This window comes from Buceros rhinoceros, unplaced genomic scaffold (genome assembly GCF_000710305.1).
Source record: "Buceros rhinoceros silvestris isolate BGI_N320 unplaced genomic scaffold, ASM71030v1 scaffold40654, whole genome shotgun sequence".
Lineage (NCBI taxonomy): Eukaryota > Metazoa > Chordata > Aves > Bucerotiformes > Bucerotidae > Buceros > Buceros rhinoceros.
In genome coordinates, this window is record NW_010408432.1 from 1,560 (window position 1) to 27,194 (window position 25,635).

A 25,635-nucleotide genomic window follows, 5' to 3' on the forward strand; every position below is an offset into this window, starting at 1 on the left:
TTTTTCTTTTTTTTTTGAAGACCATTCCATTTCTTTATTTTTTTAACATCTTAAAGTCATAAGGACTTATATGCAAAGCAGTCATACACTTTATCATTAAAACCCATAGGTAAAATACGTACACAAATCCAACAAAAGGCTAGTACATAGTAAAGCCTAAGCATACTACTATGCAATATTATGAATACATAACTTTAGAGACTTCGATTTAGTACTGTTATCTATTCATTTCTGAAAACATTCACAAAGATTTTAAATGCAAATTTTCATTCCGTATCTGGAATAGAACAAAAATTATCTATGTTATAACAACTTTTGGTCATTTGTGTTTGACCAATTCAGTAAATTACAAAGAACCCAAAGAATTCTGTAACTTTCTGTAGAACTATGTAATAAAAACATTGCATATGTTCCTAGTATGATGTCTTTAGCAATCATTTACTGAAATGTAACTCAAACATCAATCTCTCAAAATGTATAACTGACCAGCTGCGTTTTAGTCTATATCTGAATCCAACTTCATCACAAAACCCCTTTTAATACAAAGATGCAGAACATTAGGTAATTACATTAGGTAATACTAATGCAACACAGGTGCAGTTCTAGCATTGTCATCGATTAGCTGAATCATCTTCTCCATGAACGAGACTCATTATCCTCCTCCTCTTCATCATCATCTTGAAGCAGCGAGTCATCCACCAGAGATTCTTCCTGAAACTTCAAGAGAAAAATGGGATACTGTTATGCCAGAAAACGTTTGACATCAAAAGGCAAAATACAAATATCTGATACTTGTATTTAATAAAGAACAACTTCATTTTTAAAGAGGTAAACAGCAATGCTTTCAAAAAAGGAGACTGTATTATATATTTAATATATGTATTATAGCCATGTATAAACAAATGGCAAATGAAACATGTTTTTTTTTCTTTTCAATGGACTTCAAAATGACCAGGACATATGCACCTAATACTTAAATAGCTCTTCTGATTCTTCAGCTTATCTTCATGTCCAAGCTGCAATGTTCACATGAAACTTAAGATGCTATACTGAATACTAATTTCAGTTTTGCATGTTCACAGTAATTATGCCTGCATTTCATTCAAGAACTTTATCTACCTGTGCCATCACATCAAAAAGATTGAATGCGAGGCATTTTGATTTTATCAGCTTAATCAAGCTTAAAACCAATGTAAAGATTTAAAAGGGAGAAGGGAGACAGGTATTCACAGAATTTTAGAAACAACATATTAATGTATTTTTCAATCCTTTCAGTAGCAACATAGTAACTTGATACACTTCAGAGTTTCTGAATATTTTAGGTTGACAGCTAAAGGCTTCCAAGAGGTAAAGGCAAAAAGGAAACAATCAGTGAGTTGTTTTAATTTTTATCTACATATAGCCACAGGGGTGTATATATGAACTACCGCTGTCCCAGAACTTTTTTGATGATTGCACCTATCACAGCAATTTCTGTACTAGCTAAAGAAATGACTGAAATACAAGGATGTCGTCTTTGCCTAGCAAAATCTCTGAGCTGTTAGGTAACAGGTATGGTCTTCCTTGCTTATTATTCTTATCCCACTCATTGTAGGGGTTTTTTGCTACAGAATTTCCAAATTCAACAGGAGACATGAAAGTTGATTTGTGATGTTAGGGAGCATTCTGGAAAAATGTGAGGCTTTAGGCTGAAGAAAGCCTAGAATTAAGCCTCCTCTCCTTCCAGTAGGCTCTTTTACAAGAGGGAGAAACTATGATCTTCATTACTTTTGCCTATGGAAAGTGCATTTCAAAAAGCAGCTCTGCCAACACCTGACCTGTCATGTCAATGTATGCTCAGGTACTCTAAGCTGGACTAAACCATAGCAGCTTTCTGAGGACTTAGCCTCTTCTCCTGGTGTCTGTATGTCCAGCCGGCTAAAACACAACAGTGCTGTCAAAAAGGAGTCTTGGGCAGTGCACAATACAGAACTTGAAGGTGCATGAGGCTGAGTGGCAGTAGAGATAATCAAGATGTCTTGAACAACTTCCATATAAAAGAACAAACAGAGTGACTTGGATACTCTGGCCTGGAGAGAAAGTAACTCAAGAGGAGTATGACAGGAGACCATATATATATTAAATACCTCAAAGTGAAGGGAGAATGGCATCCTGGCCTGTATCAGAAATAGTGTGGCCAGCAGGAGGAGGGAAGTGATTGCCCCCCTGCACTCAGCACTGGTGAGGCCACACCTTGAGTTTTGGGCCCGTCACTTCAGGAAGGATGTTGAGGTGCTGGAGCAGGTTCAGAGAAGGGCAAAAAAAACTAGTGAAGGGTTTAGAGAACTTCTCTTACGAGGAGCAGCTGAGGGAACTGGGAATGTTTAGTCTGGAGAAAAGGAGGCTCAAGGGAGACCTTATCACTCTCTAAAATTACCTGAAAGGAAGAAGTTGTGGGGAGGTGGGGGTTGTTCTCTTCTCCCATGTTAAGAATGACAGGACGAGAGGGAATGGCCTCAAGTTGCGCCAGGGGAAATTTAGGTTAGGTATCAGGAAAAATTTCTTTACAGAGAGGGTTGTGGAGCACTGGAACAGGCTGCCCAGGGGGGTGGTGCAGTTCCCATCCCTGGAGGTGTTTAAAAGCTGTGTGGATTTGGTGCTGAGGGACATGGTGTAGGGACCCAGGCAGCGCAGGGTGAACAGTTGGGCTTGACGATCTTAAAGGTCTCTTCCAACCAGATAATTCTATGAATGATAGTCTCTTTGATGCAAGAGCAGGAGAATATCAAAATTAAACATGCAGGTGGCAGGTCCGATATAAAGATACTTATTCTGGGTAGAGAATGGCTGAGCAGTAGCATTCCCTATTGGAGGACATTATAGATGCTATTCAGATTCCAAAGAAACCAGACAAATTCATAAAATAAACACCGATCAAGGGCTTTCAACTACATAGACACCACATTTGACTCAACAGGTCCCTGAACTGCAAATCACTGATGATTAAAAGCTTATCTCTACTTACACATTTTATACTCTTCCTAGGCAACTGTTGTTGACTCAGTGAAGTCAATTTTTGCAAGGCATCCAGGAAGATTAGATGCTTTCATAATTAAGTGGCTACTCCCCAAGGATTTTCTCAAGTATCCAAGTCCAAAAGACCTACCTCCTATTTTCATAAATGGACTAAGAGCCCTATTTCATTGTTAAGAACATCACTTTGCTGAAAGATCTAGCTCCCCACACAGAGTTTTTTATAACATCAAAGTACATTTCACTGAAGTCTTAAGTCTGTTATTCCTCTTTCACATAGTAGTCCTTAGCTGAATAAAAAGGTAGTTTATACCCAAAAAATTGAAGGAAACATTTTTAATTTGTTTACAATAGCTACTATAAAATGAAGAGAAATGCAGGCACGTAGAAACTCAAGACATTTTACACATACAAAGAACATATGACTGAAGCTCAGACTACAAACATACCCCATTCCGAATCTTATCTTGTGTAAGCACAAAATTTTAAACAAAGCTATGCAAAATTTTTTTTGCAATTGGTTGAACAGGAACACAAAGTTCTTGAACTCATCCATCTGGAACCCGGGGATTGTAACATTATACTTCAAATACTAACTTAACCAAATGCTAGAAGCAATACAAAGTTCACAGAAAGATAGAATGGCATTTAAATTTCCCAAGGATTATTGAATAGAAATCCCTCGTGTAAAGAAATTTGGTGAAGGTTAGGAAGACTAAATTCAGTTGTAGAAAATTCAAATAATATCCAATCTCATTACAGAAAGAAAATAGGAGATCTATACATGTTCATCTTGTTCCGAAAATGGGAAAGGGTCAGAGATAAGTACATCAATCATGTTACATAAAAAAAAAAAATCTGTGAACACTGGGGCAAGTAAGAATCCAGCAACACTATAACAAAAAAATAAATTAATTTTTGTATTACATATTTCCTATTGGAAAGATTTCAGCAAGCATACAAAAATCAATGAACACCTAGAGTTTTTCGTCCAGGAACAACTCCTATACCTTTTCTATATACATATACATAATTAGCTGAGGAATGATTGCAGAAAGTCCAGAGACAAATAAAAATAGTTAAAAGAACATAAACAGTTCAAGAAAAGTCTTAGAAAAATAAATGGTCAGGAAAAAAATCTACAATAATGGTAAGCATTTCAATAATGAAATTGATTAAAAGATGTTAATTCTTCTTTTTAAAGTTTGAAAATCTGGAAAGTATTAGTGAGTCCATCAACTTCTGAATTACAGAAAGCAGTCCTATGCAATCTTTTCCCTAAGTTTTCTTTCCATACCTGATGGCTCCTGTTAAGGAGAACAACTGTCACGTGAAATAGATGCATACCACAAACACTTCTCAGCTGACAAGCTGCCCTCAGACATCTAGGCCTGGTATCTTTTCAAGAGCTTGTGAATCTGTCCTTTCCATTTGCCAGGGCAGTCAATGCATGGTACTTGTTACTATCTTCATTCCCTCTTCCTCACTACATATGTACCAGAGGTTCCCTCCTACACTCAGTGTCTTCAGGTGGGGTTAGAAGATGAATATCTCTGTAGTTCACCTACCAATGAATCTGAGCTTTCCTTCTTTACTCTGCTGAAGTGTTTGCATATACCTTCATGCCCTGCCTTCATCATGTAAAATGGAGAAGCCTCAATGAAGTTACTCTATCAGACCTCTCAAGAAGGTAGACTTCTTGCAGCAACACACACTGCTATTGATCCGCGCAGGCAATACATCCCTGAAGAAGTGAAAAATACCAAGGATGTTCTTAAGATTCCCCAACATAGGCTCTTGCTCACTCACAGCCCATTAATATCTAACAATGCTTGAGGTTTGTGTAGACAAGGAAAGCAATATTTAGTAAGTCAGAATGCAGAAATGCCTAATATGAATAGTAGTGGAAGTAGTGTAGTCTACCTGTCTTCATCTGACACGCTGAAAAGAAACCTACATTTTTGGGGACAAAAAGCAAATAGACAAACTGACTTTTCAGGAAAAACAAAACAAACCACACACATACAGAAAGTGACTACTACAAAATGCAAAAAAAAACCCCCAAAACCCACCAATCCTGAATTTGGCTTTATCAAAACAATCTTGAGAAGCTGCTTCTATGGTAGGTTTGCCAAAATAACTCAGGAAAAAGGTACAGACTAAATAACACTGCCAGTCAAGGTGTACTTCTACTTCAGCTATTCTATGGCAGTTATGAATATACAGTTAATTGACAGTATAGGAGTTAGAAAAAAAGATTGCTGGCATTCTTCCGAGTGGCATTTATTTTTCAGAATTCACAAATATCACTATTTTGAGTATTATGAGTTAAATGCATCAAGAAATGTTGCCCCATTATTCCTACATTAACCAATTAAGGTTATTTGAACAAGGCTCTAATATCTTTCACACACCATGATGAAGACTAACACTCAGTAGGGTTACCTTAGATGTCTGAATGAAGTTAGTAACTGTTCTAAGTTATTCCTTAACCTGTATCTTCCAAGCCATATCCCTCTATAAATGAAAACTCGATTCTGAACTTTGATCCTCTAGGACATCAGTGCCTAAAGTAGATGGTACAAAACTGTGTTTTGGACAAAATCCTTCAAGTTTAAAACCCACTGCTTCCATTTTCTAGATACATATTCTAGAATCTTTTCTTGTGTAAGAAATAAAACATTTCTGCCTGGAAAAGTAAAAAAAATAGACTTTCAACAGCCTAGAGAACAAGAAATGGATTTACAGGTAAATCCACTTTCTGGTATCAAAACATAAGTGAGATTCAAAAATAGAAGTATGAATCAATATATCATTGTCTTTTGAAAAAGTCACATTATTTCCTTTTAGAAAATTTTTTTAAAAAAGCAAGCTTACTTCTTCTTCATCAGGTTCAGCTTCTTCTGTTTCAGCAGCTGACATACTAGCAACAGGCTTGTTCCATGCCAACTTTAACTCTTGTCCTTTAAAACGAGATCCATGGATTGCAGCCTAAAACAAGTTTAAACACTTTAGCTATATATTTCTTTGTCAGGGGAAAAATTAACTTCTGTAACACTTAAATGCCAGAAATAAACCAACAGTCTGCTTTTCCAAAAGAACATGTTCACGCTGAATTACTGTTAATAGGTTAAAAAAAAAAGCAACTTAATTCCCTCACACAGAATTCATACATCCATTCAGGAAAATGATCATAATGTATTCAGAAGAAAATCAGTTTGGAAAATAAGAAATAATTTGGTGACGTAGGTAACATACTGAACCAACACTTCCTGGTTCAGTTCCTGACGGGTTCCTCACCTTTCAAAGACAGACACAAAACTGTTAATGCACAACTTACTGGAAGAAGTAAGACATCCCCTCAAATATTTTAATACATCAATATATTTTAATATATTTAAAAAAACTCACACAACTAAAAGAAAAGCCCCTTTGTGATTACAACCTAATTTACTGGAAAACGTTTCACTTCCTGTAAAGTCGTCGTAATTGAAATGTAAAGATTTTTAACTTATGGAATATTCATGCCTAAGTACCAGCTGCATTAAGTGGATGCTTTGGAAATAGTATGTTCAAATTAAAGTAACATGAATGAGCATAAATCAGCGTTAGCTACATTCCGAAATAACCGTCATGGTCACAAAAGATTTATAGTACAATCTGAAAGCACAGCATAATGTGAAATGTAGAAACAATTACATGTTCAATGACATCTGAACATGAATTGTGTGATATTAAAGTCCCCAGGTATAAATTTTAAATCTGTACATATAAATTTATGATAAATTTAAAAGATTCTATGCTTATTAAAATGCAGCTCAGGAGCTTTTTGTCTATGGTCTCATCACAATGTCACACAACTGGAATTTTCAGAAGTACTTATACGTGACATTTAGGTCCAGAAACAACTGTAATCTTTGGAAGAAATTACTACTACATAAAAATGCAACATTTTACAGTAGGGAATCCTCCTCTTTCTTCCAGGCTAGAACATATAAGGTCATAAAGCTTAGGCCTATTTTAATTTAAGAAGGTAAAATATTAGCTGCCTTTACTTCACAATTGGCCTCAACAGAGGTTTTTAATGATTACTTTCTATAACTTCTCCCATTGCCAGTCTTAAAAGTCTGCTTTAGTCGTAAACACAGAAATTCCAGGGGAAATATATTTATTATATGAGTATCTTAAGCAAAACACAGATTACACTATATTTGATCGAACAGTTTTCATAAAATTTTAGTTTAAAAATGAAGGTGCAATTAGACACACAGTCATTTGAAAATTACAAGTTTTAATGCTAACTAGAATGTGTACATCTCCAACACCGATCATGAATTCTAACCAGCTAAACTATCTGTTCTTTCTGAAGCATATGCTGAACTTCACCTTGAAAACTTCACCTATTCTATTTGAGAGTGACTGAGGAAAAACATACTGCTTTTTATATGCAGTGAAATGCATCATAAAAAGGGTGAAAAAAAGGGTGGAAAAAAGGGAGTAGTACATGATGTTCACTTCAACCTTTCCACTAAACATATGTCCTCTTCTCTACACTTCTATATTTTTTGGGTACAGAAATTTAACTAAGACTGAAATCATTCCACATGCCAATCTGTGGGCAAAACAAGATACAACAGTAAAAAAAAAAAAAAAAAAAAAAAAAATTTTTTTGCTGATAAAGTATCTTTCTTCAGAAGTTACTACATATCTTCATAAAATAAAAAAAAAAAAAAAAAAAAAAAAAAAAAAAAAAAGTATTTTGCTGATAAAGTAGTATCTGTGGTAAGATATTGTCAAGATCCTTGTTGTGAATCATGCTCCACCTGGGAGAAGTAAAGACTTATCTGGACAGTCCATAAAACCAGATTATTGTTCTAGGTGACCTATTTTTATTTTCAGAGAAGCAAAAATTCCTCTCAATACTTAGAATATATTTTTTTTTTTTATAAACTACATGGTCAAAGAATATGAAGTTGCAGAATGAAGCACCTAATGTCAGGAGGCACCAAAACTAAAATGCCAACCTTAAATCGGTCCACTTGTGAGTATACCAGTTATGACAGCTTTTATCTGTGAGCAAGTTATTTATTATTCTCCACAGAATTTTTTTCCACTGTTGAACTACATTCCCTCAATAGAGTTGTCTGGTACTGTTCTTCCCTATCAGTCAGTATATACTATATACCATTAATTACACTTCCTTTTTTTTACAGAATAATTACAATCTCTGAACGGTTAGTGCTTATCACTGCTATATCAAGAGTTCCATGAAAAAAATCTCCATACATCTTCAGTATGTTCATCAAATTGTTTCTCAAAATACGTAACCATAATGATACTTTAAGTGTTCAAAACTATTGTTCCCATTGGTTTAATCTGCACTGTAAATTTCTGTCAGTCGGGTCACTGGTGTCTCAAAACAGTTTGTACAAAAAGAGAAGCGTTTCTCCAGGTATAAAAAAGTGTTCAAGTAAACTCCACAAAATTAACTCTGCAAAAATACAAACTTTGTGCAAAAAATAAACATAAAATGAAATATTTCCATACAACCGTACCGTAAATAGGAATACATTCTTTCTGGTGTCCCTGTTATTTTCAGGATACTCCTTCACAACAAGAAAAAATTATTTACTGAACAACTATGTTGATTAATTTGCGCATGTTCGCATACTGCCTACGACATGGACTTCTCTTAATTTCTCTCTTACATCCTGTACTTGAGTTTGCTATAAACATCCTAATTTCTGAAGTATTTCAATAATATGCTATTCCGGCAGTTTTGTTTTATCTAGAATTAAACTTTTCCATCGGACTTCTTTTAAAATTGAGCAGTATTGTGTTAAATCAAATATTGAAGTATAATGTAACTACAAAGTAGTTGGATGTTGCAGAGTAGTTTTAACAAAGACTATACTCACGGCTTCAGCTTCCGCTCTTGTTTTAAAGGTAATCACTGCATGGAGAGAAGAGTCATCTATCTGGCAATCTTCAATTTCACCATATTGCTTTTAATAAATAATAACAAAAAAAGCTTAGTGAAAGAGTTTCCCACCTCTAAAAATGCTGTCCTACATCAAATGCCCTCAAAAGCCATATACAATTACAACACTGTACCTTTCACAGTCTTAATGCCAATCATAGTACTTGTCTTTGCAAGAAATAGTTACTTCTACATTTCTCAAACACAAACGTGCTGTATTCTCTGAATTTCTTAATCCAGGTATGAAGTAAAATTATGACACAAAACCAGGTTCTTCTGCTTCCATACTTCTCTTTATCAGAAAGAAGGGATCTTGAGATTACTCCATTAGTCTATTATGAAACTCCCTCAGAAAGACTTATTAGATGCAGGGACTGTAGAAGACGTTTCAAAACTTAACTTGGTTTCAGCATCTTAAGAACCTGCCTCATCTATTCCTGCAATGGTCTCTATGGTGTTGCTACCTTTAATGCTGCCATCACTGAAAGCTGCAATGCCCAACATATCTGTACATGTGGAGTGCACTGCTGATGTGCAGAGATGTGATATCACACAAACGGAAATACAGCCCAGTGCATTTCCGTGTAATTTGAAGCAAGTTTAAAACAGCAAATGCACAACCTGCAAAATGAAACAATAAAGATTTTTTCTCAGTGCTATACTAACACTGTAAACAGAATTGTACTTTTTGATGCTACTAGGTTTTTTTTTTTTACTATTTTGTTTGCTGAATACAGTAAGTTTAATACTCCCTGCTATAAAACTAAGAAAACACTAAGTTCTGAGCAAATTTCTGACCATAAACTGACACCACACAGCAAGCTTTTAACAGTGGCAGATTCTCCGTCTTCATTTTTCTATTCTTTGCAGTCAGTAAGAGAAGTACATAATAAATGAAAAGCACTAAAAATTGTCAGTGAAAATTGGCATTAAGAACTTGCTGAGATACTTAAAGGTAAACAGACTTCAGCTATTGAAAGTTTGGCACTGAATCAGTCTTTGATTCTCACTGTATGTTATTTTTTTCTTTCTATACCTAAAAATTGGTAATAATTTTACATATATCCTGAACAAACAAGTTGTTACATATTCCTAATTTCCCTTCTTAAGAGAAAAAACAAGCCTTGTAAAAACTATGCAGTTACAGCTATAACCAGTTGAATCCATGGTGTAATTTCTTTTTTGTTTCATGTTTTTCTGATGCATCCTCTTTTTCCATGACCAGTTGTATCATGCTAAAGATTAATTCCTAAATAATACTTCCAATTGAATTGAATCAAGAGAAAACAAGTAATTGAATAGACAAATGTCATCTGAAGAACAGAAAAAGTGAAACTGCCACATACCGCAAAATGAGGAAGAAGATCTTCTCTGTCACTTTCTGTAAATGCAGAGATTTCTAATGCCCTAGGTCGATGATCCACAACTGCATGCACAGGAACTCCTCTGCCTCTACCCCGGCCTCGTATTCCTCTACCTCTGCTACGTGATGCACCCCGACCTCTTGCATGAACCCCTCTACCACGAACTGAAGAAAGAATCCCTCGTTTGGCAGCCTAAGATGTTTATACATAACACATCGATGTATTAAAATTCATAATCTAAATACTTAGACAAAATTAACAAACATATTCTGACCTTTACTAAAAACACATCCCCGAACAATTGTCAGAAAGAGCAGTTTACAGGTCTTAAAATAACAAAATTTGAACGTGTTAATAACAACATTAAAAGCTATTAACAGATCAAAAATAGGATGGAAACAGGAAAATAAAACCACATGTGAAAAACAGATCTCAAAAGAGCCCTTATCTGTGAGGATAATTCTTCATAGGAGAAAGGAACTGCAGTACAACATTTGAAATATCATTAACAAGTTTTCTTGATGTTGTGACTAAGTACTTCATTTGTCTCTTTGTCTCTTAATTTGACTTTGAAAGTTCACCCAAGACTTTTATTCTGACCAGAATTAAGGCAGCATAATAGCTTCTGGCAACAGAATTGTGAGGTATGAAACAAAGACTCTAACGAGCACCACCAAAGGACAAAGTGTTCACTAAAAATTTGGCTCTACATACTAATTTCCATTCCCTTAACACCCGTGTCCCCTTCTAAAGAACTGACATGCACTCTGTAAGAAAAGTCAAAAGGCCAATGACAGTATCTCTGACAGCCAATAAAAAAAATAATTTGCAATAATTTAAGTTTCAAGAAAACACTTTAAAAAATTTAATTTCAATGTTTATAAAAAGAAAAAACCCAAACTTTTCATACCCAAATAGATCTGATGTGGGAATCAAATGTTAAATGAAATCATCATAACAATGTTTTTAACAGAGCCTACACTGTTTACAACTCAAGCACTGATAGCACTACTTTAATGCACGCCAGTGATACCACCCATGTGGAGATCAGTCTGTCAGGCTTTATTCACTAAATTATTCAGAGAATTCTACAATAGTATATAGTTCACTTTTTTTTTTTTGGCAAAAAGAATCCTCTGGATTTGGGGTTTGTCATGGAGGTTTTTTTAGAACAATTTTAAAATAGTTAAAGGAATAATCCATAAAGTTAAAGATTATGCTGACTCAATGATCAAGCTATATACTGCTTGGGTTTTCTCACATCAGGGCCACCTGAAACAGAACAGCAAGTTATGAGCAACAGAAGCAACAGGTTAATATTGTTGGAGTTAAAGTCACAAAGACATTGTGTGAATAAAAGTTTTTTCTAAATTATTTGTAAGAATAATGAAGAATCCAAACAACCACATATTCCTCTTGTAAATTATACAAGGGATACATTTCATGCTGTTCCTTGAAACATGCTGGTGTGCTTCATGAATAATCCCGTTTTGCTGCATCTACTTTGATCAGTATTTCCTAAAGGCTTCAGAATATTCCTTTTACTAGCAAAAATTATCTTCCTGACAATTTTTTTTCCAACTCAAAATGCAGACTCAGTGAGAGACAGAGTAGGATTAGCACGCTTGACTACAGTGTAACTTTGTCTTGAACGAGCACCTACTTTTCTATTGCTATTTTACAGATCATTCAATTCATGTATTTTCTAAATGTACAATTTATAAATAAGCTTTCAGTACACTTACTCACATCAGCTTTCACATCATTTCTATTCAATTGGCTTGACTTAACAAACCTATTTTCACAATTACCAAAGCTGCATAACAACTTAGTTTTAAAATAAGATTTTAACATATATGCACTGTGTTCATATCTAGTTGTACATAAGACATGATTAAACTTCATTAAGACAAGAGTGATTTAAGCCACAAAGCAGCCTGCTTAACAGTAAAGAGATAAGTAGATATTACACAATCATATAGGCAAGACAGTGCAATGTAACACAGAGTAACACCCACAGGATTCAGACTTTCTCAAAATAAGCCAGAGATATGAAGAACATGCACAGCCTTCAATTTTTTTTTAAAGTACTTTAAGAAAAAGCATTTCTATACACTGAACCCTTCTTCAAACATTGTACTGTTTTTTAGTATATTGTCATCTTGAAACCAATACTGTAATAATATTGCTTTTGGCACTTCAGTCTTTTTGGTTAATCTCATTAAGTGGACATTAAGAATAATAATTAAAAAAAGTCTTTTTTTAAACTCTTCTGTACCAAACACACCACAACCTACAGGCAACAATTTAAAACCACTCCATGCTCTCAAGGAAGTATTACTATCGTGTATCTATAAAATATCATGTAATCTAAATAGTTACAGAATTTAAAAAGATTAACAATCAAAATTAAAGACAATACCATTTCTGTACCTCATTCCTCTATGAATTAAAAATCTGATTTTTTTAAAATATTACCCCTAAATGCCTCGACCTACATGCAACTCTGAAAAAAGAGTTTATACACACAAGCTAATAAACATATATAGAAATATTTGATTAAAAGTTAGTTGCTACGAAAGAAGAGACAAACATACTTCCAGCTGTAGCTCTGTATATTTTCGTCTTAATTCAGTAACTTCCTCCCCAGCTTGCATCTTCTTGTATAAATCCAGTTCAGTATCTAGCAACTCTTTCTGCATCTAAGAAATTGTTACGGCAAATTATTAGTTCCACAGTTCACATTCTCTACCAAGGAAACAATCTTCCGATAAACCCCAAGAATATATTTCTACGCTCATATCAGCAGACTATTTCAGAAATACACAGCGACCTAGAAGACTGGCCAGCACCGGCCTCCAGGTAAGGTAGAAGTCTGCCACAGCACCTCTATCTGGAAAACAGATTCCTAGAAAATGTAAGGAAAGAGAATTTGAAAAACAGAAGCTGTAGTGGAATTTTAAACTTAACCAAGTTGTGGCTTATTAAATTCGGATCGCAGCTGTAACTTTGTATACTGCTTGCTACGCTAGGTTTCCGCCTGCAAAACCAAACCAAGCACAAACTTTGGAGCCTTCTTGAAAGATAAAACTTTAACGTGCAGTAGTATGTTTCTGAGCTTGGTGATGTCAAACCCTTTAAACTACCAAAGGCAAAGCCGAAGGAATTTTCTAAACTAGAGATACACAAAATAGGAAATGCAAAATCATATGGTAGTGACGACAAGATAAAAAGGGATTCTACAAAAAAGAAGAAAAAGGGGCAGTAAAACTATGATTGAATACAAAAATCTATTATCAGTATTGTGAAAAAGCATCTAAGTTTATCACAATTCTATAACGCAAAAAGCACAAACAATAATTCTGCTCACACCACAGTAGATAAAACACAGTAACAAGACCTCTGCTAACAAACAGTTGGTCTCTGATGCACCCGGAGTTGCCTTCCAACACACGGTACCTTAAATATTTTTGAACATTCTAATAATTTTTTTTTTATGAAACTGAAAGGTGTCTGTGAACGCAAATTTAGACACGTTCATTGCAACCACTGAGGTGCAGGTGCTGGTATAGATGCAGGAAAGGGCTTTATGTGACCATAAAAATTTTATTTTAAATTTGGTTTCAAATTAAAAGCTTTCTTTCTTTCTTTTTAATTATTTTTTTTTTTAAATGGAAAAAGCCACATATTCCAGTTACATCACAGGTGAGGGATAAAATTATAGATAATTGTGAAACAGTTTTACATTTACACCTATTGATTCAAAAACACAGAATGTAATGCATTCAAAGACTGGTTCTCAAGAGATGAAGATTTTGCAGTTGTGACAGTTGGAAACCAAGTATCACCACTGAATGATAAAGGAGTTTTTGTTTCTTTGGTATTTTCTTCCTGGAAGCTTTAAATGAAAAAAAGCTGGATTATTCAACTGGCAACTTCAACCTGAACGCCTTTCAGACCCATTTTTTGGTTATTTAGAGCAACCACAGAAAAAAGTCTCCTATCTCCTGTGTAATAGTTTTCAAGTTTTCAAAATTGGAAAGCGTTTCTCTCAAATCCCACTGTGCTGCAACACATCAAGGAAACAGCAAAACAACCACTTCTGAAGTTTAGCATTAGTTAGAACTAATCAGTTAGAACTCACAAAGCAGCCAGTGATGCTGGTGCCTTAAAGGCTTTTGAGGCTTATTTCTAGTGCTCTTAGTGAAGACTCTCTTTCAGAGAGCTGTGCCCGGTCTCAAGAATACCTCTTTCAAAGTACACCAAGAGGCAGCAAAGGTTTCTATGCTCGGGAAGGAAGAGTATTTTGTAATCTGCATGAACTGCAACAAGACAAAAATAGTTAAAGATAATGCCACAGTCACATGGACCCCATCTTCAAGTTATCAGGTCTTCTGGGCTGCCAGGTTTCAAACACTAAAAAAATAAAAAAGAACCTAGAGCAAAATCTTTCAGAAAAATCGACCAAGTTGTAAATTTTAACGGAAGGCTGTTACTTCCTTTCACAAAGGTCAGATGGGACTGATTGTTTTCTCTCAAATGTAAACAAAATGTTCACAGATAAGGCATGATCTCCCATCTTCCCTTCTCTCCCCTCTTCCTAGAGAGGAAAGCTATCAATAAAATCATCTTTTCTATAGTTTGGATATTTTGTCCGTTATGAAATGGATTTGCTTAAAATGTTTCTTCACTTTCCATATCACAAAGGAAATGGAAAACCGTCTCAAGAACTTCATTAAAACCACAATTCAAATTAGCATATTGCCTCAATTTACTAAGTAAAAACAGCAGTCACATAAGGAAGTGGATCAGGTGGACTAGGTTGCCAAGCAAACGGTGATGTGGGCAGAAGAGCTCTCAAGATCTACAAAACTGGTTTGAAGGGGTACCACCTCAAGCATACTTACACCAACCCACAGAAACAAGAGAGGGCCCTACAGAATAGTATCATGGGGGAAGACGTAATTCAAAAAAATCAGCACCTCTTGGAGAGTCTGTACACTAATACACAAAACACATGAAACAAAAAGGAGGAATTAGATGTCTGTGTGCAGTTACAGGGCTACCATCTCGCAGGGACTACAGAAACATTGTAGGAGAACTCATGTGACTGGAGTGGTGCAGTGGATGGATACTGCAGTTCAAGCAAGGAGCAGGAGTTGTTCTTTATGTGAGAGCACCTTACAAATGCACAGAGCTCTGCCTGGGAACAGATGATGAGCCAGTGAAAGAATCAGGATTAAGATGGCACACCTATCCAGATGATATTGCAGTGGGTGTGTACCATACACTGCTTGACCAGGTAAAAGAAGTAGATGAGGCATTCTTCAGACAATTGAAAGAAGCCTCCTATTTGAAGACTCTGTGCACCTGCCAGAAAGGTAGAATCATATCCTCCAAGTTCTAGAGCATGCAGTACATAAAGCAAAGGTAGTAGGATGCCTTCCAGGATAAACACGGAGATCTTAACAAAACTGAACTCCAAAACCAAGGTGTACAAAAGCTTGAAGCAGGATCGTATTACAGAAGGCACATAGAGAAATTGAGCCTGCATGGAGGCAATGGTTTGTAAAGCCAAAGCCCACCTAGAGTTCAATCTGGCAAGGGGCTGAGAAGCAAGACATACTATATACACCTATAATCAGCAAGAGGAAGATTATGCTGTGAGAAATGTGGGCTGACTGTTGAATGTGAAAGGGGAGCTGGCAATGACGGGGACGGGAACAGCCAAGGTACCCAATAACTCCTACTCCTCAGTCTTTTCTGGAAGATCCCAGATCCTGAGACTACTGGAAAAGCTTGGAGCAAGAAGACCTACCTTTGTTGGAAGAGAATCGAGTTAGGAAACATTTAAACAAACTGGACATACGTAAAAACCAGGGACCCAATAGGATGCAACCATTAAGTACTGAGGGAGCTCACTGATGTCACTGCAAAGGCAATCTCAGTTATCTTTGAAAGATCATGGCATTTGGGGAAGGTTCCTCAGGACTGAGAAAAAGCAGAATATCACTCTTCAAGACATGCAAGAAAATCTGGGGAATTACATGCTGGTCAGCCGCATCTGTGCCAATGAAGAAGCAAGTAGTCTTGGAAACCATTTCCAAGTGTATTAAGAATAAGAAGGTGATTGGAGAAATGGAAAGCGAAATCATGCTTGAGTTAAACAGCTTTCCACAATTTCCACAATTGATGTATAAGAAGGGAGTAGTGGAATTTGTTTACCTTAACTTCATTAAGGCTTTCAATACTGTCACCCACAAAATTCTCACAGGCAAGATGATAGGTAGACAGTGAGATGAACTGAAAACTGGCTCAACTGCTGGGTTCCAAGGGTTCTGATCAGCAGCAGGAAGCCCAGCTGGAGACTAATCACAAGTGGTGTACCCCAGCAGGCACTGCTGTTTAACATCTTCATTAGTAACCTAGATGATAAGACAGTGTGCTCTCTGAAAGTTTTTGGACAATAAAAAAATTTGGAGGAGTGGCTGGTACACCAGCTGCTTGTGTTTCCATTCAGAAAGTTCTTGATATGATGGAAAAATGGGGCAGGAGAAACCTCCTGCATTTTGACAAAGGGAAACACCAAGTCCTGCACCCGGGGAGGAATAACCCCAGCCACCAGTACAGCTTGGGGGCTGCCCAGATGAAGAGGTCCTGAGGGATCCTGGCAGCAGAAAAAAGTTGAATATGAGCCAGCAATGCACCCTTGTGGCAAAGAAGGCTAGAAGGCCTGGGGTGCATTAGGAAGAGCACTACCAGTAGCTCAAGGGAGCTGATCCTTCTCTGCTCTGCAGTGGTGAGGTCACATATGGAATGGTGTGTCCAGTTCCAAGCTCCCCAGCACAAGAGAGACAGTAAGCATCTACAGGTGATTTGAGTATTTCTTTTTGATATTTCTTTTCAAAACTGTACACCACAGTAATTTATACTGCAGTTACTTCTAATGCAAATATTTCGTGTAAAATAAAGGAATAGAAATGCTGCTTCAAACTAAAGAGCAGTGATCCATTTAAACCAGATCTGTGGTAATGTTACACCAGCTTTTTAAAAGAGAATCCAAATCTTAGACTAAGCATTCTGAAGATTTAAGTACTGAACAAAACCAGCAAGAAAATATAAAGACTTTCTGTCTTTACTGGAAAATACACTGTACAAAAATCTGTTTTCATTAGCATGCACTCCCTCACTTGATAAAGCAAGAAAAGCTTTTAATATATTTAAAAGAGTAGTCATTAATTTCTCAAAGTCTTGATTAATTCTTAATCACTTTGTGACCTGTTTAGGAACAAATACTTCTATAAAAACCAAAACACTGCATTTTCAATAGGTAATATAATAGCGTCATTAAGCAGTTGGGAAACTGGTTATAGTCATATACTAACAAGAATTATAGCAGAGGAAACAGCCGTCACTGCACAGCCCAAACATATATACTGACCAGTATAATCTTCAGTCTAAAAAGCTTAATATATTGAAAAATTTCAGTGACACAAAGAGCCCCAGGAAATTATGTACCAGTACAGTAGTCAGCTAGTTTCACGAAGCAGTTGGTTTTATGTATTAAACCTGACCAGAAGGTAACTGTGTTGCCTAATGATAATCCTTCTGCAATCCATTCAAAATTTAGGGAAGCAATACATTATATAGAAAAAAGATCAGATAAGGCAAAAGAAATAATGGTAAGATTTTTGTTTTGCGTTTTTTTTTCCCCAGATGATGTAACATCTATATAACAGATATTACAGTAGGCAAACTTTTTAGACAACAACATCATTTTAAAATTAAATATATTCTTTTAAGAAGGCAAAGCCAATCTCTCTCCAAAGACAACTTCAAAATTAAACCAGTGTGGCTCTAAATACTGCTGATGTGACTACATATTTTTATTTTGCTGACATAAGCACGTGAATTCATCTTATTAAAAAGCTGACCAAAACTTGAGTACCTGAGTCTTAGTTTTCATGCTTTTTAAAGGAGTCCCTCCTCCTGGTGATACACCTTTTAATTCATCCTTTAACTTGGTAATGCTATTAGTCAAAATTTCCAGTGTTTTCATGATTTCTGCTTTGTCTTCTGACTTCATGGCTTTATTCTTCTCCAGCTTTGAAATCAGCATCTGTCCAATTAAAAAAACAAAACAAAAACCAGTCTTCTTACTTAGCAACTACTACCACAGATTTGTTTTCCAGTACTCATTACAACTAACGGAAAAATCAGAATATTGCATTTCCTTTGCTGTGATCTTCAAACCCAACATATAGGGCTTTTAACAGCTTATATAAAATTGAATCTTTGGCTGAATCCCTCATTAATTCATTTGTTAATGAACACCTGACATCTCCATTTCATTTGGAGAGATTTGCTCAGCACAAATTAATTCAAAGTTACATTTCGGCATTTTTCTCCTCCTAAGCCTAAGTGCAGTCATGCGTACTTTTCTAAATCAATGTCTCCTGGTCTTGTCAAGTAGAACTCTCAGGGTTTGACTTCTCCCCAAAACACATATGCATGCTGCAAGGAAATCAGGCAAAACTAAAACTGCATCTAAACTGCAGAAGCTTGTAGTTCTTTAAGTGAAATGACAATTCAGAGTAAAACTCTAAACTTAAAATAATATGGTAATAACCGTTCTAGGGGAACACTTATTTTACAGGCCAGTTTTGTAGCTCATGCTTACAAATTCCAGAATATTTTAAAGAAGTGAACTGAAATTTTTACAACTGAATTGCTAACTTTCTTCAATGCTAACTTTTTACCTTTTGTGTTTCAATATGCTTCTCTAAGATTTCTTGCTTCTTTTTTCTCACATCTTGTTGAAGTCGTAATGCTTCCTAGAAGCGTAAAAAAATTACAGAAACTTTCTAGATTTTGACAAAAAAAAAGCCAGAATAATAATATACTATACCTGACAACAGTAGTAACTTACAGTAACAGGGAATAAATTAGTAACAGAAACTCAAGGTACTAATAGGCAATATTTGAAATTATGTTTTGGAAACAATGCATCACCAAATTAGTGAAAGACCTAATGATCTTTCTTAATTAGATCTGTGCTGGGAGAACTTCATTATTACTTATGTACAAAGTAACCCCTTACACAATTCCACTGAGAGCTGAAAGGCAATAGAATACACTACAGGAAGAGGTACAACAAACAAGAGTTTAAATATGCAAGGACAGTATCTTGAAAGCAATTTTAAAGGAAGTCCACGATTCAAACACATTCTCCAGTACAGTTACAAGCAAAAAGAAAATACACTGTTTTCTAAAATTAAAGTGTTACCCAGAGAAAACCATCTCTTCTGCCTGACTGATACAACTTGGAAGTGACAAGTACTACCACTCAATCTGCTAAAACCGAAACCTTAACATTGCAATGGGCAAATCAAAATGAACTGAAACTGTTAAATTTGTGACATATTGTACTCAGAAAAACAGGAGGAGGTGCCACAGCTGCTGCGCTCAGCTCCTACTACTGCTGGTTTAAGAGAAAGCAATTGCATCTTGCTTTTGGATACATGAGGTAGAAGTCTTAGCAGGATACTTGCAGAAAACAATTAAGAGCTTTGATACCAACATGTTTAATTGGGTAACAGAGGAGAGTAACCTCTAGGTCACAAATCAATTGGATCAGACTGCAACTGGATTATCTAATACAAAGAATGTAAATGCACAACAGCTGTATAAAAGAAATAGTAGTAAGGTTTCTGTATGTATTCCCAAATACTGACAAATTCTACTGCATGTAGTGTTAGTTTTGCAATACAGCGTGCAATCATTTTTCTGAAGGGAAAGCTAGGATAAGGAAGTGAATGCTAAGAAAAACTAGGGAGACAGGAGGAAAGAAGGGAGTAAGCCCCACAAAATCATGTTTTTCCACAAGTATGGTTATATTGTAATAGAAATCTCTGAAGAGAGGAAAGAGCACAAGAGCACATGAAAAAAGAGCCAATCACTTAGCATGTCTTCAGTGTCTTCCCTCTCTCAAAAAACCCCCAAACTCTACAGCTGTTAAGACAAGTCAATAACTGTATTATGTGCTTTTTGCCATTTCACAAGCCCTTAGCATCTCAACTTGAAAGGTAAAGGCCCTTATTCTGAAAAACATGTTTTAGGGGACAAACGCGAAATGAAATCCCCACATCAGAAGTGGTTTCTTTAAAGTCAGTACCAATGCCACAACTGACACGCAGCTACAAACAGCTGTTTCAAACTGTATTAGACATTAGTTACTGAAGTTTACCAATGGGCTAAAAACCTGTAATAGTTACACTGTTTTCAGTACTTATGTTTGAATCTACCTTGGTATTTAACTCTTAATTTGTGGTTTGAAACCAGTAAGACAAACATTGTCCTATATTTAATTTTTCTAAGTGATAAGAATAAATCTGAAAAGGGAGCTCTACTGGACTCTTTTGAAAATTATAAGCAAGCTAAACTACAACTGAGCAACCTATTCAAGGCCAAATGTATTTTTGCTGCATTTATAAAAAAAGAGAGAGAAAACCTAGTACTATGCAAAAAATAAAAAGGGATGCAGAAGAACTATAGTTTGGAAACTATAAAATGCAGAGTTGTACCGTTCTCAGCTAACTCAAGTGAAGAAACAATTTTGGTCATAAGCACAAAACACAAAAAATGCCCGTTTGATAATAACAAAGACCAGTTCCAGAAAGGCTTAAGAGACAGGAATTGCGACTGTACTATACTCCCTTCTCACTCACAATAGACAATTTGTGCCTCAACATGGAGATTCTGCTTCCAGGAAGAAGTTTTTCCCATTTTGAACTTTTAAGAGAATTTTAAACCTGTTGACATGCCTGAATGTATACTGAAAAATTAACAAAACAATGCCGAATTTTCTCGTCCTTTGGAAAGAAACCATTAGAGTGAATTTACTCTTGTAACTAGTTTCATCTATGCTCTTGAGATGCATATACATAGTGCACTACTTCTAGTGGTCACAAGTTCCCAATCTAGGTCCATTTTATAAAGAAGCGTATTTAATTTACCTGTTTTTTCTTCTGTGCTTCATTAGAGTCTAGCACGGAAGTGGAAACAACAGGCAAAGATTTCTGTGCTGCCTTCAAAGCAGCAGGGTTGTACACAGTTTTTGTCAAGCCAGTAGAAGTGGATAAAACCTATAGAAGGAAATCATTTTATTTTTTTGCCAGTGAATTTCAATTAAAAAAACCCCCATGAGTGCTTAAAAATATATAAGCGTCTTTTCTTTTGCCTGTTTTGATGATACGGAATATAAAAATTTGGTGTAACAGTTATATTTGGAGTTGCTGAAGTTAAACAATTTTTAAAACGGCAGCCCCACATCAGATAGATAAGAATTATAAACATCAGATTATAAATCCTTTCCATTTAGATTTCATATGTACTTCCACGTTTCAAATAAATAAAATTTTACATATTTGCACATAATTAAGGAAACAGAAGACTGAGATTTTCCCGAAAAATAACTCATGTTTTTCCTTTTTGTTTTGAAGTTTAAAATACAATTTTTCATGGCTGCATGAATTTCCCAAACAAAAAAATTCAACATAATTTTAGAGACTAAGGTCCCCAGTAGATATAATAGTTCCTTCTCATATGCCATTTGTGCAAAGTAGAGCTTGCACAATCATCAAGAACTAAACTCAAGTACAGGGAAGTCTTTGACACTGTACAGCAAAGGAAGAGACATCCATGTCTCTCTGTTCTCTTTCCTACATTTGAGATGAAGTATGAAATTTCTCCGTGATTTACTAAGAACCCAGCTGTCTGCTTTACAACCTCTCTGAAATAGACTATGTACATCTCAACAATAACTGAACATTCGGACTATTGCGTTTCCTTAACACATTCCTTAAAGGACATTTTTGCCATTTTAGTATTGAAAAATCCATGCTAAGTGCTGGAGATAATACAGGCATGATCTTGTCCACCTTGTTAGTGGATGACAGCAATTATGCAATTGGTATTATTCCAGGAGTTTAAAAATACTTTATATACATATCTGTGAAAAATTTAAAAATGCATGCAGAGTCTATTGGTCACCAGGCACTCCATAAAATAGACACAATGCCCACGAACAGGAGAAAGAAAAGAGAAAGCCAAGAAACAGAATGACAGAGAAGATCAAGAGATCAGAATTTTCAACAGAATTGTTTCCTATAAAAGCTTTTCACTTCATTGTGCTATTTATACTATGCCTTCCCACAGTAAAGTATTTTCTACAGTAGATAGTAAAGAGAGGAGAGCAAAAAGAAAAAAAACCCAAAGCATGTTATGAACATTATAAAAGCTGACATAAAATGCTCTAACCAGGACATTAAGAAGGAGATGAAGAACTTCTTTTAAATTAAAGCACATTAATATATGTACACCCCAAACCTATCATTCCTATTACAAAATAGCTTTAGGACAGGTTATATCACAAACCATGTAAAGACAAACTATTGACATGCTCCTTTTGCCCTGAACTGTCTTCATGGCAGTGAACCATGCTTCCTCATTTCTTAGTATGAGAGGCCACAGCAGATGTACCTGCATCAACTAATACAGAGGAGCAAAAAGCAACACATGAATGTCTTTTAAATCTCTTAATATTATTCAAGAGAAGTAGTGGAACCTCTTTACAAGCTTGTAAATTCATAAATTGCAAGCCCCTATACAGACCTTAGAAGGCTTCATGACGACTGTTTCATCTCCTTTTTCCTCCTGCTCTTTGGGAAGCATAGAGCAGGGTGGGAAAAAAAAACAACCCTGCACTCAGCAGCAAAAAAACGTCTAGGACATGACTTCTACGGTCTTTTTGACAGCGATCAATCATTTAATTTCTAATAGTTACAGAGCATTATCACTGCAAACTAAGCAAGATATTTCTTTGTAAAAGGACAGTAGTAGGCAAAAACAGGTCAAATCTGGTTTCGGAATCCTACTAAAAATGCCAAAGGAAACTAACTGCTGCTTCACTATCAATCCATTCAACAGCCCAGCGGTTAATAAAAAATCGGTCTGTACTGTAAGACAACACAGCGGAACACCATTTTTGCACGAATTTACTCTTTGTGGAAGAGTGTTTTGGGATAACTTAACTCTTATGGAATGAGAATAAAAGTATTTGCACTCAAACTAAAGCAGACTTACTATTTCTATGTACATATGTAAAATATAGTTCAGGAATACACAGTAAGATATGTATCTGCAACTGATTTAGGGCAACAAAAATGCAACTAATAAACCAACAGGATGTTGGCAAGAAGCCAAGATCAGTGAATTTAGGCAGACTGCTCAGCTTGAAATGAATCAGCATGAATGAATCAACTCCTCTGCAACTACAACTCAACATTAAGTATCGTGACATTCGTATGCTAAGTACAGCATAGTATCCTTGGAGTGAATTTTTCTTGTTAGATTCCACTAAATGCATTAATTGTCATACCATAAGGGGGCAGGGGGGAAATGCAGTGGATGGTTCATTCATTGCAGGTCAAGCCAATTCCCAACAGAAAAGACATATACTTAGTCAGAGGAGTCTTGTACCCAGGTAAAACATGCTGCCTTTCTACCAGAAAGTCTTCTCAGTTAATGTTATAAACACTGGGGAAGCCTGTCCCCTAAAGTGCTAAATAGATCTGGAATCACACATCACAAACTTTGCTACTAAACTAAACACATCAACTCTGTTCTCAAAATTGCAACCATTGGGCAAAATGCATAATTCACAACCACACTTCAGATGCACCTTTACCACCTTACCTCTCTTTGTTCTTTTTATACTGATTAATTTTCACTTTTATCTTTACACAAGTACTGCAAACTATAAGACTAATAGATGTTTACAGCATCACCTTTTGAGGGACATAAGAGCCCAGACATATTTTTAGAGAAAGGTTTTCTGCAGACTCATATGTAGTGTGCATTTTTTTTTTTTTTAATTTATTTCTTTATTCTTCTAACAACTCAGGATCCTGGAACATATCCAGTTATTTTCACGACTGAATAAATGGAACCTACTATATTAAAACAAAAAACACAGAATAGCATCTTCTATCCTAGCATGTTTTATTATTATTATAAGCATTTAGCCATCTGCTGAGTTTAAACATACTTCATAAAACTAACCTTTAACAAATTACTTTATTCACAGTTATGAAACAAATTTAATACTGACACAAGGGGTTTCACGTTAAAATTAATTCTACTGAAATTAAATGTGAGAGGAAGAAAATGAGACATTCTTTTACCTTTTCAGTTGTTGGAGTAACTGGCTTTGACACAAAACCCAGTCTATCCTTCACAGATAATTTAGTCACATTCTAAGAAAATAAAACAATATTATAGTTCAAATATACTTTACTTCTTGAATATTATACTGTTTCCTGCATAATTCCAAATTTTAGGAATTTAGAACAAATTTAACTAATAAAGCCATAAACTTTTGAGTAACAAGAATAATATTAAAGCAGTTGATAAAATGAATTTTAGATATGATTTTACTGTTAATCTACATCTTATATGGGCCATTTTAAATACACTTCAGTTTCTGTTTTATAATCTGCAATTTGCAGGACTCAATGGCAGAAAATTGTTGTTTGAGTTTAAACTACAAATGTTTTCTAAAATGTGGTGGTCTTCCCTATCAGAAATAAAACTATAGTAGTGGCACAGTGCTCATAATGAAATACTTCTAACACAATAAAAATCTAAAGGCTCTAACAGGAGAAACATGCCAGGTTCTGTCATTATTCATATTCGTACTGCAGTTATGTTCTTCCTCTTATTAAGGGTGACATACTAGAAACACTTTTAGATGCTGAGGTCTCTAATGGCTTTAGCTATTCAATAGATATAGTATTAAAAAAGGACAGCCTTTAGCTCTTTGGATAGAAACAAACTTTAATTTGAAATCTGAAAATAGTAATTCAACACAACACAACGAAGTAAAAAACTATGATACTAAAAATTAAGTACCATGCTTGGGTAAGAAAGCCAAATATCATTGCACTGAGGAAAACTTTAACAATTAGATGCACTTATAAGTAGTAAATGTGTACTTGCACCACATGAGTAACTAATGGATACATCATACACTAAGGAACCTATTACAGAAAGAAAAACATGCAACTGATTTTTTGATATCGTACACACCTGAGTGACTTCTGTATTGGCGCTCTGTGCTTCTGCAGGCTCAATATTACTTGCAGGTACTGGACCTAATCGCTCCTTGACTGATTGTTTCACTACCGGTAAAGTGGGTTGCTGAACTAAGGGTTGTATTAC

General features: G+C 35.5%; 1 protein-coding gene across 1 annotated transcript; it reads right to left on the reverse strand.

Moving 5' to 3' along the window:
- LOC104492316 (RNA-binding protein 26-like) lies at nt 1-25,635 on the reverse strand (the record flags this gene model as incomplete). Its single annotated transcript, XM_010134855.1, has 10 exons — nt 1-717; nt 5,890-6,003; nt 8,931-9,017; nt 10,339-10,548; nt 12,954-13,058; nt 18,305-18,475; nt 19,116-19,190; nt 21,372-21,500; nt 24,600-24,671; nt 25,504-25,635. Coding segments are annotated over 10 exons (1,185 nt in total), but the record flags the coding sequence as incomplete, so codon positions are not given.